Source organism: Osmia bicornis, chromosome 8 (assembly GCF_907164935.1).
Source record: "Osmia bicornis bicornis chromosome 8, iOsmBic2.1, whole genome shotgun sequence".
NCBI lineage: Eukaryota > Metazoa > Arthropoda > Insecta > Hymenoptera > Megachilidae > Osmia > Osmia bicornis.
This window is the reverse complement of record NC_060223.1, coordinates 9789841-9802492: the sequence shown is the minus strand read 5'-3', so window position 1 is coordinate 9802492 and position 12652 is coordinate 9789841. Positions and strand designations below refer to the sequence as shown.

At 32.4% G+C, this 12652-nt stretch overlaps 1 protein-coding gene across 5 annotated transcripts; it reads right to left on the bottom strand.

The window, feature by feature from the left end:
* Positions 1-85: 85 nt before the first annotated feature.
* Positions 86-12648, bottom strand: LOC114875190 (transcription factor SPT20 homolog). 5 transcript variants are annotated; one of them, XM_029185188.2, is made up of 15 exons: positions 12299-12648; positions 10591-10688; positions 10420-10493; positions 10059-10332; positions 9084-9986; positions 8654-9014; positions 8431-8567; positions 8285-8365; positions 8040-8207; positions 7680-7964; positions 7402-7579; positions 6574-6864; positions 4984-5154; positions 4545-4910; positions 86-3950 (listed from the first exon to the last, which is right to left on the bottom strand). In XM_029185188.2, the coding sequence occupies exons 1-15, from the start codon at positions 12351-12353 to the stop codon at positions 3718-3720; spliced, it is 3675 nt and encodes a 1224-aa protein (XP_029041021.2). In that variant the 5' UTR covers positions 12354-12648; the 3' UTR covers positions 86-3717. The 5 variants fall into 5 exon arrangements, with proteins under 5 accessions (XP_029041021.2, XP_029041023.2, XP_046142685.1 ...); XM_029185190.2 differs by having other exon boundaries at positions 8660-9014; XM_046286729.1 differs by lacking the exon at positions 12299-12648 and adding an exon at positions 10975-11792 and having other exon boundaries at positions 7680-7958.
* Positions 12649-12652: the final 4 nt, after the last annotated feature.

Below are 12652 nucleotides of genomic sequence, written 5' to 3'. Positions count from 1 at the left end.
GGGATATACATGTGTATATTGATTACGTTTTTCATCACTTATCAATAATATTACCTAAACAATAAAGCAAATAAAAGAAAATAAATACATACATACACAATGTTTATTACGAAAATATTGTTTTTGGCGTAGGATTTATGGAGACAGGAATGCACATGGTACGTGATTTCGGTGAAATCAATTTAGGATCCGGTGATCATGTAGTTGGTTCTTCCAGTTAAGTGGATTAATTACAAACAATATTCAAATACAGTCAAGGATATTACTTGATTTAAGTATCATATGCTCAAATACTGAATTACGTGACCGAAAAATAATACACTTCGAGGTGCAAGAAGTGCACCTTCAACTACAGAGATCCGCCATTACAACTTTGTGCTACGTAATATCCACTCGACAAGTTCGGGAATTCTCGGGAACGAGTAACGACTCTAGGCGGAAACATCCGAAGTTATAATTTTGAAAATATACGAAATTCAAAATTAGAACATTAAAATTTTTGCAATTACAGATTACAATTACATTAAATTTTGATGAATAAAGTATAATAAATGTTTAGACTTAATTCTTCGTTTTATTAATTATTTAATAAAATGAAAAAATGAGCAAATTTTTCTTTTAAGAATTTAAGATACAGATGTAAAAAACTATACAAAAATCAGGAATTTTATGTTTAAACAAACTAAATTGAATCTAAAACAATAAGGTTTCAGTTAATACTTTGTAATGAAATACACATAAAACATTGGATTGTGTTATTACTATATTAACTTCACTTCATTTCAATAAATAAATGAAATCACTAAAGTTACAATTACAGTTCTTTGTATTTATTTGTGACGTTTTTCTCGATTTCACATAATGTAATATTTAGTAACTTTATTTACAAATTACCGATCCAATGTATGGACCAATAAACTTTAGTTTGCTTAGGATTTGAATTATTTACAAAAATTTTTGAATTATGAAACAATCTCTTAAGTCCAGAAATTTACCACAGACAGAATCCGTTTTCACTGTCTGTAATCAATTAAGCAGCAAACACTATTACCTTTGTTTCTTTATTCTTAAAAAATTGAATTAAAATCTTTTTACAATTTTGTAAGAAACACTTTTCACCAAATATTGGTCAAGCATTACTATTCTTAAAAATGAGTCTAACATAAATGCAATTTTTCTTCGCGAAGAACATCATTTTCTTGATACTGTTCTCATTTTATATTTTACATAAATTTCAATCGTAATAGCCTCTTTTTAAAGCAACAACGTTGTCTGAAAGTGATATTTGAAAACAAATGTCACTGTTGTTCTATTCTTTTGGTAATTAATAACACCGATACATTTGTTGTTGGCAGTGCTTTTAGTAATTACATTCTTGGCAAGTAACTTCCAACATCTTTGTCTTTTACATAGCATGATTTGCACAATTACAGACACATTGTATACGTTCAAAAGTAAAGTTTCAGATTGAACGGGTAATTAAAAACATGATCTGAACATTACACTTTCGATGTATCGAGAAACGTTTGAACAATGAAAATATCAAAAATGAGACTTCTAACTATACTGAATACGATAATACATACATTACATATTCGGCTAATTTTTTGTTCATAAACGAAATAGAAGTTGTATACTTGAAAAAACGTTTTTCTTGTCGCACTCATCATGGATTTACATTGAATTTGCAGCACAGCTGCAATAGATTTTATCTCAGTTTCAATCATAATGTACTATAAGACTGTTAATTGCATTATACAAAGTTTGAGAACTCGTGATAATAAATACATAAAACATTTTGTACTTGCAATTTTTGTAATCAACACTTAATGTACAATTACATAAACTGCATAATAAATTTTAACAAATTACATTCATGATTTTTGTAGGATACTTCAAATGAAACAATCAACATTTAGCAATAAAATTAGGATAGCTTCATTGTAATTTTACATTTGTTTGAGTATATGATAAAAATTTCTGCATTAAGATCGTGTGAAAAATTTTGGATAAGTAAAAATACGTGTTAAGTACTTCCGAATATGAAAATCAGTTTTTATTAAATAGAGTATTATCGTAAAATAAGATGCAGATTTGACAATAGTCCATGAATTCTGTAATTCAATAAAACTATTTAAACGTAATTTCATACATGTTAACAAAATACAAATATACAAAAATATGTATGTCATTAATTTTCAATATCGTGGTAAATTTTTTAAATGTTCTTACTCGGTTTGAAAAATTCTCATACCTTTTAAATTAGGAAAAATTGTAATTTTAGACAGTCGTTGCACGTCTTTAATATAGTTTAATTATGAACCACGTAACGGATCAAAAAATGAAGAAAAAGAAAAACAAGAATCTGTATTATTATTATTATTCATGTTATAGATCGAATATAAGTATTATGATTGTACGAAAAATGTAATCACAAAAATAACAAGTTAATTGTAAAGCAAACACATATTGGCAGCAATGTTGACATTAAATTTGTAAACGTGTTCTATATTTGTTTCGCCTTTCTATAACTGATGGAATGTTCTTTCTTTCTTCCATGAATATTCACTCATTATACATTTCTTCCCTTCTCCAAATGCTTTTTTTTACTATCTATCTGCCAAGGTTGCATTGGAATTGTTTTTATTCTAACTTTCACTTTCGAACATGATAATAACACTGTACCCTCACATTTCTACAAAGTATATATTATATTTATTTTCTTAATATATGCAAGACTTGATGAGTACTTGCTTTCATTATCTCATTTCGTACGTTCAGTTTCCTCATACGATCGCATTATCCATAATAATATAAGTAGAATATAATATATGACATTTTTTCTCTGTATATGTAACTGTACTCGTGGGTGCTGCAATTTGCAACTTCTTGTTTTTGAAGGTTTTGACAATATTATTTACCTAAAGGACTTTGCAAGCTTTATAATAAGAAAAAATAAATGGTCAGAAAAACATTATCTAATTAATTAAATTATATTACTATTTATTAATAAGCTACATACTAAAAATTCAAGAAATTTAAATAATTGTAGTTATTGAAGTATTATCATAAGGATACTGTAATTTACAAATAAAAACTTGCTGTCCACACTTAGGCAAATAATCTTCGCGTTACTACCGTGTTTAGAAACTATGCATAGTAAAATAGTACTTTGCTTCCTCATAGTCAATAGTAAGAATCTTCATGTTCTTCAGTCTTATAAGCAATAATTTTTTTGTTTTAAATAGAAAGCTGTTCATTTCTTGTCTGTAAATGGCTCATTTTCTTGTAATTATTTTCAATCCTATACCACATTCCATATCTTCTGCACACTTATAGCTTTTAGTTAACGTATCTTGTAAAATTTCTTACAAACAAGTCAAAAGATACTCAAAAAAAAAAAAAAAAAAAAAAAAACGATATTCCCATAGAAAAGAAATACTACCCAACTGATCTTGTATTGTGTCCGAAAATGTTTCTGACCAAACTGAATGTTACTTCACTAAACCTTTCTTCCACTAAGGTTCATTACCTAAATGACTTTGCAAGCAGGACTTTTTATATTTCACTTAAATAGACTTCTTCTTTTCTGAGAGAATCTTCATACTGTTTAATATGAAAAGCCATCTAATTTGAAAGATATAGTTTGTTAGAGCAATAATCTGCCGATGGAATCCTGTGCTTGCAATTGAACATATGAAAAGGTACAATATTAATCTAATTATGCACTGTAGTCGATGCATGTTGAAGTCTTTCTAATTCTTCCAGTGATAAAACATTTGTCTGCACAAGCTCGGGAAGCTTACCAGCTCGAGCCTGAGCGAGAAGTTCTGGACTAAACCATCGTGCTAATTGATTTGAAGTATGCGAAAGATCTCCACCGTTATGCGGAGGTGATGTTTGACGACCTATGGGCATGTTCAACTGCTGCGACCGCATTACTCGCCCATCTGTGAAAAATATTTATCAAATTTATCTACAATGTTCATTGTATATCACAAGGAAATTTTTCACATAAATAGATAATATAATAATGCGTCGATTTACATGAGAAACATGAAAAAAAAAAGAAACAAATATTATTCAATGATCCAAATATGTTATGAGAATGAAGTACAACCTAAATTAACTCATTACTTTAAGTTTGATCCAAAGATAAATGCTGTTTAGACTTGGTTTAAATAAGAGGGACAGCTAAAATGTGAGATCTAATTATTCCAATTTCTGAACACCATTGCATACGATTTGATTAGGCAAGAGGTAGACACCTGAAAATGTTTTAGAATAAAGAAAGTTAATGGAACAGTGTTAAGGAACATATGAAATGCGTATGTAGGAAGAAAATAATATAATTATGAAACGAGTGCAATGTATACAAAAAATATTAAATTATTAATTTATGAATCACGTACATGAAATCATTTTAAATGAAGAAACGGGTTAAATTAATAAAACAGAAAGAAAATTAATAAATACTGTTAAAACATACATTCATTTTTCCATTTCTTTTTCTTTTTTATATTGAATTCGAATATTATCATTACCTGCACGATTGGAATTGTAGTTTTGATTTAAAACCATTTGCATTTGTGAGTTAAGAGTCCGGTGTTGTTGCTGTTGTGGTGGAGGTTGATGTTGCATATTAGCAAGATGCGACTGGGCCTGCTGTACCTTTATTTGGTTGTTTATAGGATTTGACCTCTGATTTATCATAGAATTCTGAGCAACATTGTATTGTGGAACATTGTGATGTGGTATAGAACTAGTCATAGTATGTTTGGAGCGTGCAGGATTACCATACACGCTTGAAACCGTTCTGTGTTGCTGCTGTTGCTGTTGAAAATCTGCATTTCCACTGTATTGGAAGTGATTACCGCCGTTACCGTCGCCACCTTTCACTATTGGCCGACCTGTAAATAAATCACATACATAAAATATAATATGTAATAAACTTGAAGTAATTTTCTGTATGGTTCCACATACCTGGATGTTGTTTAATAGTTGGATTTGACCATGTAGGTTGAACGGATTGTGGTCGTAGAGTATTATGTCGAGAAAGGACTGCTTGGGTCAATAATTGGACTGCAGACTGCATTTGTTGCATTTGTGATGTCTGAGACTGAACTCCCAACTTTGATGGATCATTAGTATTACCTATATTATAAAAATAAAAAAAGTATTAGATAAAATAGATTTAAAAGCAAAATATTTATAATTAAGCCACATATTTAACTTCCTATTTTTTTAATTTATACAATGAATATATATGCAAAATAATACATAAATTTCATATATACAATATATTTCAAATTAAACTTTTACAGAATTTTTATTCCGTTTGTAACTTTAAACAATAACAAAAAAGAAAGAAAAAAACGCTTTTTGTTTACATGATAAAATATTTGATAAAAAAATTGTATAATTCTAAATCAATAAAACAAAGAGAATAAAATAACAAATGTAAGTTACATAAATTTTAATATAATACTTTGCATTTCATCTAATCTGTATGTGTACCTATAGCTTTAAAAAAAATAATAACAGTTGGTAGAAATACTACTTAATTCATAGTACATGCAATTTTCATGATCACATCAAGCCATAAAAATAAAAGCGCATGCATCAAAGTACAAAATGTTGCAAAGCATTCCAACATAGGAAAATGAAAATGTGTAAAGGGAAACTTAAAGCGTAAAGCGTGTTTATTAATTTTTATTTTAAAACTATTTCAACATATTTTTGTTTGTAATATGTTCATATATTAGTTTATAAAAAAGAAAAATGTAATTTATAATATTAGTATTTGTATTCAAAACTAAAAAACAAAATCCTTTTAATTTATGTAATTTCCCAAATTGTAGACCAGTTAGTTTTCAAACATATCAAAGGTGTCAAGCAAAGAAAAATGAAAGGAGAACAAAATTATCATTCCTCATTTTAATACAAAAATAAAAAAGGTAATTTTACATTAGATAATAGTCACAAATTTACGAGTCTTTCTTTATCCAGATCATGAAACATTTATAATATTTTAAATAATAACATCCTTTTGCGTATTTAATATCTCATTTTCTTCTATCTTCCCTATTATTTTATTATTATCGACTATTATCGTTTCAATTTCAAACTGTTCAGTTAATAATTTGTCAAGAATAAGAGGACTATTATTATTAGTATCACTTATATCCAGTATAGTTGATTCTTTATCAGTTGTGTTCAATGGTCCTGTAGTTTCACTACTAACTTTATTTTCCTCCGTCGTATTTAAACTGGAATTATTATTTGTATCTGATTGCTGTTGAAAAGAACAACAATACTTGTCTTTCAACGCGGACTCTTCTACTTCTATATTGCCGTTATTATTTAATTCGACCGAGGTACTAATCTTTAACACACTATCATGCTTTTGAAAATTATGATTAGTAAGCTGAGTTGAACCGTCAGAAGAAGGAGATGTTTTTGTGTCAGTATTTTCTTTGCGGTGAAATGTGTTACGATATTTGTTACGGTTATCATTAAGTATAGAAGAAAATAAAAAAGTCGATTCTAATCGATGATTGGACTGATTCGCACCATCAGGTTCCTTATCAGCAGTCATTTTACGTAACACCGATGTTGGGGTAAAAGCAAGTGGTGTTGGACTCATGGTCTGCTTCGCCGGAGAGTTAACAGGACTTGACGCTCTTTGCTGAGCTTGCTGCTGTTGCTGTTGTTGTTGCTGCTGCTGCTGCTGCTGCTGTTGATCTTGCCGCTTACGGAAATTCTCACGTTGTTCCTCCAATTTTTTCTTAATTAAAGCACTTTGCATTATAGATTGAGCATGCATAACAATCTCCCGCGGTGAGGGAACTCTATGCTGCATCACTGTTAAAACAGCAAAAGATCAAATATATTTTGAATAAGCTAATTATCATCCTACAAATTCGTTAAAATCTCCCTAGAACTTTTATAAGGTGCAAAAACAGTAACTTCTCGTAATTATCATAATTTATATATCGTTTAAACGTTTCTCTCTTTTATATTAAATTTATTTGATTTTATGTACACTGTAATAAAGCCACGCATTAAAAGAATTAATCTTGGGTATTCTACCTGGATGCTGTACTGTTAAAGTACTGGGGCTAGCAGTCAAATTCGGAGATATTACTGAAGGTGGACAATAAGCTGCATTCCAAACATATGTATGTATAATATATTTGTACTATGATACTATCAGTATTCTTAACAAAACTACTGAATATTTAATAACCAGAATATAGTTTACAAGAAAGCACAAAATAAATATAATGGTTAGATATGAAAAATGAATGAAAAGAGAAAAAAAAAAACCAAAGCATTTAAAATAAATTTCTTTACTGTACTTTCTATTTAGTTCCAGACAAGCTAATGAAATACACTTACCGTTATTCATAGGTGATGGAATCCTTTGTTGTAGTTGCTGATACAACATCTGTTGCAAGATATGATCTTGAGGAGTAGGTGCGCTAGGATGCGGACTTACTGTACGAGGGGTAGTACCCCCATAGATTTTTAAAATATTTACTAGAACTTCCCTGTGACGATGTTGCATTGCTGGATTCTGTTGCGCACATTATTGTAACAAAAAAAAAAAACAATTATAAAGTCTGCTACATTGGAAACATTAAAGTGAGACACTTTTTATAGTTCAATAAGCCAACCTGGAGTTGTTGTATTAGATGCTGTCTAGTTATTTCCCCTTGCTGAAGACCTTGAATTATAGCTTGAGCTTCAGGTCGCTGTAGTAATTCTTGGCTGGTAGGAGCATTGTTAAGCATCATTTGCATTTCTGGAGGTACAGGGCTCATTCCTAACATTCGTTGATTACCCATCATCATCGGTAACATATCAGAGTGTTGCTGCTGCTGCTGCTGCTGCTGCTGCTGTTGATGTCGCTTTTGCTGCTGCTGCTGTTGTTGCTGCTGCTGCTGCTGCTGCTGCTGTTGCTACGAGAAGAATGTAAACCGTTTACACGAGACATTATTTCTTCATCCTTTACAGAAACAATTTTCATTACCAACCTGTTGAATCTGCAACACTTTCATTAGATTTTCGTGTTGCACTTGTGCTTGATGCGGATGTTGGGTTGGTCCAAGAGAACCAACATGATTAAATGTCGTCGCATGGATTGGTTCCGGGACCGATTGCTGGGGGGCAATTGGTTGATTTTTCAGTTGAGAATTCAGCAACTGCAAAAATGCCACATTATCTTCTACAGAACAAAATACTGTGCAATTTCGATATTAAACAGATACGATTATCTTACTTGTATCAATGTCACAGGTTGTTTTTGAGAGATAGGGCCGTTTGCTGCTGGTATAGCTTGTCCTCCAGTTACTTGAGCAAGCTATATCCAGAGTAATATTTTACTAGTAATATACTAATATGAAATACACATACGTTAAAAATTACCAATTTCTTAAAAGCGGAGAGATCTTCTTCAGTCTTATTTACACGAGGTTGATCGTTTGAAGATGCGGGGGGAGGAGCACCACCTCGCATACGTGCTTCTAATTCCTCCAGGCTATGCACAACCTTTCCACCGACTTCTATAAAAAGAAAATTTCAACATCGTATACATTTATATTGAAAATATAGGCTATACAATTGAAGAGATAAAATAAATATAACATACTCTCACCCATGTCTTTAATAGATGCGCTCTTCATCAATGGTACACCAGTATTAGCAACATCCCCTTGTCCGTTCTGCGTTGATTTGTTTCCACGCTGCAGCATTTCCAGCAGTTTTACTCCAGTAGCGGATGTAGTATTATTTGTTGTCGTAGTATTGGCAGGAGAGATAGGAGTGAAATAAGTGTTAGATTCAGTGACTGATGGAATTTGAATATTTGGCTCGGTAATATCATTCAGAAGATTATTCAGTATATCATCCTGTATAGAAGTTCGACGACTATCCAGCTGTTGAACTGGACTTTCTCTTTTAAACCATTGACTAAACCGGGAACAGGAACCTCCGTTCGAGCCAACTCCATTCTGTGTAAATAAAATCTAGTTTTCATACAGTGGTTCTACGTGGATCAAAGATAGCTGTAATTTACTTACAGTCAGAAGTCCAGGAACCCCAGGTAACGTGTCAGATTTCAGAAACTCATCAAGATTGAAATCAGGATGGCTGTCTTCTTGATTTTGATTAACAGTACTAGAGTTATCCGTGCCCGCAGTTTCGCAACTCTGTTCGGTTACAGCGCTTTCGTTCGAATCGTGATTCGCTTTCTGCGTAACAGACGACGATTCGTGTTGTTCGGAAATAGGTGAATGTGGTGCAGCTACGTTTATAGGTTGATCCATGGTGGTCGGCGTACTACGTCCCTTCGGACCGGCAGAATTATCGTTCTGCTTTTCATCTTTCTCCAATGAATTCTTTTTACCACGTTTCTTCTGAACCGGAGTTTGTTTCTTACTTTTGTTACTATTATTACTACTATTGTTGTTGTTCAATGCCTTCTCCTCAGGAATATCCTCGAAACCTCTTAATTCAATGGTGTCATGCTGAGACGTTGGCCCGGATATAAACCATTCAGGTTCGTCCGCATCGTTACGATTTTCGCTGTAAGTTCGTCTCCGATCGTTGCTGAATCTTCGCTCCCTTCCACGATCTTTATCACGATCTGATCGATGATTACGATCGTTCCGTTCAACACCTCTCTCCCGATCACGCTCCCTTTCTCTGTCCCTGTCTCTATAGTCGCGACCAAACGATCTCCGTTCGAACCGTTCGTTTCGGTCATCTCGATCACGCAAATTGTCACGTTCGCGGTCCCTCACATTCTCACGATCCTTTCCGTCACGCGTGTCTCTGTTATCGCGATCGCGAATAGAAGCACCACCGCTTGCCCCGGGACGAAAAGCAGGCTCGAGCTTTTCGTTTTCCGGTCTGAAGTCCCATATATCCCGAGTTAAAATTCTACCACTTCCGATTCGTCGAACCGATTCTCTATGGCCCACCTGTAAATTGTTTATCGTGTAAGCGATTTCATTCTATATTTCTACAATGTTTACTATCGTGAGGTTCCTTACCGATGATACCTCCGCTTTTCCTATCGGACTTTCAGGACGTCGATTCGACGGTTGATTCACATTAACGAAACAACCAGAATTAAAACTTCTACGTTGAGGACTCAAAACTATACCATCCTGCTCTTTCCGAATTCGTTCTCGTGGATCTCCGTTCCGACGTTTATTATGGCTTTCGGTTACTTGATCGGCACGGCCGGCTCTTTCATCCTTCGGAAGTGTATCGCTTCGCTTCCTACCCGAATGCCAACGTTCAGGATCCCATACTCCGCGCGAACTTGATCAAAATGAATCGATACAATTTAGAAGGGATAACAATGAAATTTTTTTTACAGGAGTGTAATTCTTCGTTTATAAGACATACTTATTGTACGAGATATCTAAGAAATCAGGCCTCCGCTTAGATAACGGCAAACTCTTTATCACCATTAACTCCTCCTAAAATGAATTCGTGTGAGATTAGTTCGTCGCGCTAATTAAATATTTTTTTTTTTTTTTTTAAGTTAACAATAACAAGTTGTAATTTATATTATACCCGGGAATATTGGAATTGAGGTCTTGAACGGCCCACTTCCATAATTGAAGTGTCGGTTACCTCCCCAGCCACCGACATGGATATAATTGCTTCATCTCCTAAAAATTATTTAAAAAAAATAAAAAATATAAATTTTGGTAATTATACTTATCTGATTAATCAAGTATTTATGCATATAATATGAACATCAAATAACAATTTTCAATCGAAATTCGTTAAAAACTTAATTACTTCGATTTGTGTACAAACTTTCGTATAGGATAAACGTTTTGCTTTCAACGTTGGCATAGGTATTCGGGGAAGATTTGAACGCGCGATGTTTCTGTTGTTCTCTTCGAAATGAAGAGCAGAAATATATGAACCGTATATTAGCAATGTACTTACGAAAGGTCACTCGCTTAATGGCATTGACAGATTTATTTTTACGAAACCATCGACAAGACCTGGTTTGCATAACCAGAGTTGCGTCTAGAAAAGGAGATCCTGTGGGTCCTACCAGCGGACGTTTACGTGGTCGCCGGTACCAATTCGAACCGGTGATATGGGATTCTAATTTCATCTTAATTAGCGAAATTTCAATATTATTTTTCTTTTACCAACGAACACCTTCGATTGTCCTAAGCAGTCAAATATTTATCAATCGAAGGACGAGGACGGACGACGAACTACCGTTGAAATTCCTTAACGAAGATTATATTCGAGAAATAATAGAAAATAATGTCGCGATGTACAGTTTAGGAAGGAAATGAAACACGACGTCTTTTATATATCAAAGAATATTCACTCGATAGAAACTTGATATTCGGATTTAACGAACAATATTTTTATATATACGTTGCGAACACGTGATATATTCGTACGAAATTAATTCATCGATTCGATCCGATTTATTCCTTTGATTATGAACAATGTAATTTCTTTGTCACGTATAATGTCTCTAAGAAATTGAATTCTTAATTTTAATAGATACTACACGTTGTACGGTACGGTACAAACTGACTAAATACCGGCCGGTTTTTAGGCGAATAGTTTGTCTACAATCCAATCAAGTGTGTCCCTGAGAACGTTATTGTCAACTTCAGGTCTCATTGGTTCTGTTTGTAACACGTTTGAAAGAAATTTCTAACTGATATTTTCGAAACATTTAAAACGAAAATTACATCTAAGTATAATTATTAGAGAATTACGATATTTATTTTGAACATTTTTCATGAACATTATTTCTTTTCATAAGCATAATAATTTTCAATTAATACATTGCGTACACTCTAGGACAATAATGGTTTCTTGCATTTCAACATTAATGTATTTATTAGTCCTTGTATACTACAAATAATTCAATAATTATGATACCTAAAAAATATGAAAAAATGTTTAAATAAATATACCAGGGATAAAAAAGTAAATACTAAGTATGTAAATAGTACACAGATAGCTTTGATACATCTTGAAATCTGCATTCTATTTCATTTTTTTCATTGATAAGTTGAACATTTACAATGAAATCTGACTTTAATAATCACTTCTATGTTGCGATATGAGAATCTATACAAACCTTGACGAAGCTATTAATAAAACAATTGTACATACAGAAGTAAAGAAATTGATATGAAATTTTGGATGAAAATTCAAATGGAAAGTATATCAACAGAATATTGTACGCATAATTAATATGCCTAAATATAAAGGAAACTAGTGAATCTCCTACCTTCATCTTTTGGAGTTGGTAGTTGCTTGTCATTTGTCACAGATTCCTGAGACATTCTGCTCTTGATCACCTTTATTCTTTGAACAAGGTAAATTCACAGCACTCACTATACAGACTTTTATTATTTTTTTTTTTTTCTAGATCTTTTATGTGATCTATCTACGTCTCATATGCCATACATACGTATATCTAATTGTAGAGTTTATATCTAGCTATATACCTTAGTACTGTTTAGTATCACAGACTGGTTTTCCCTTCTATATTTTAGTTTATCTTTTAAGCGAGGAAAAAATTTCAATAGGACAAACGATCGTTCTTTAACTGCCCCTATAGTTCTAATATAGACAGCTCGGC

What these genes read in the sequence shown, in the direction of transcription:
- LOC114875190 (XM_029185186.2), bottom strand. Translation starts at nt 11,149, where the DNA reads ATGAAATTAGAATCCCATATCACCGGTTCGAATTGGTACCGGCGACCA. An exon ending in TTAGATATCTCGTACAATAA is followed by an intron (nt 10,333 to 10,419) that starts GTATGTCTTATA and finishes ATTTTGATCAAG; the next exon opens with TTCGCGCGGAGTATGGGATC. An exon ending in CTACAATTCCAATCGTGCAG is followed by an intron (nt 3,951 to 4,544) that starts GTAATGATAATA and finishes TATTTTTCACAG; the next exon opens with ATGGGCGAGTAATGCGGTCG.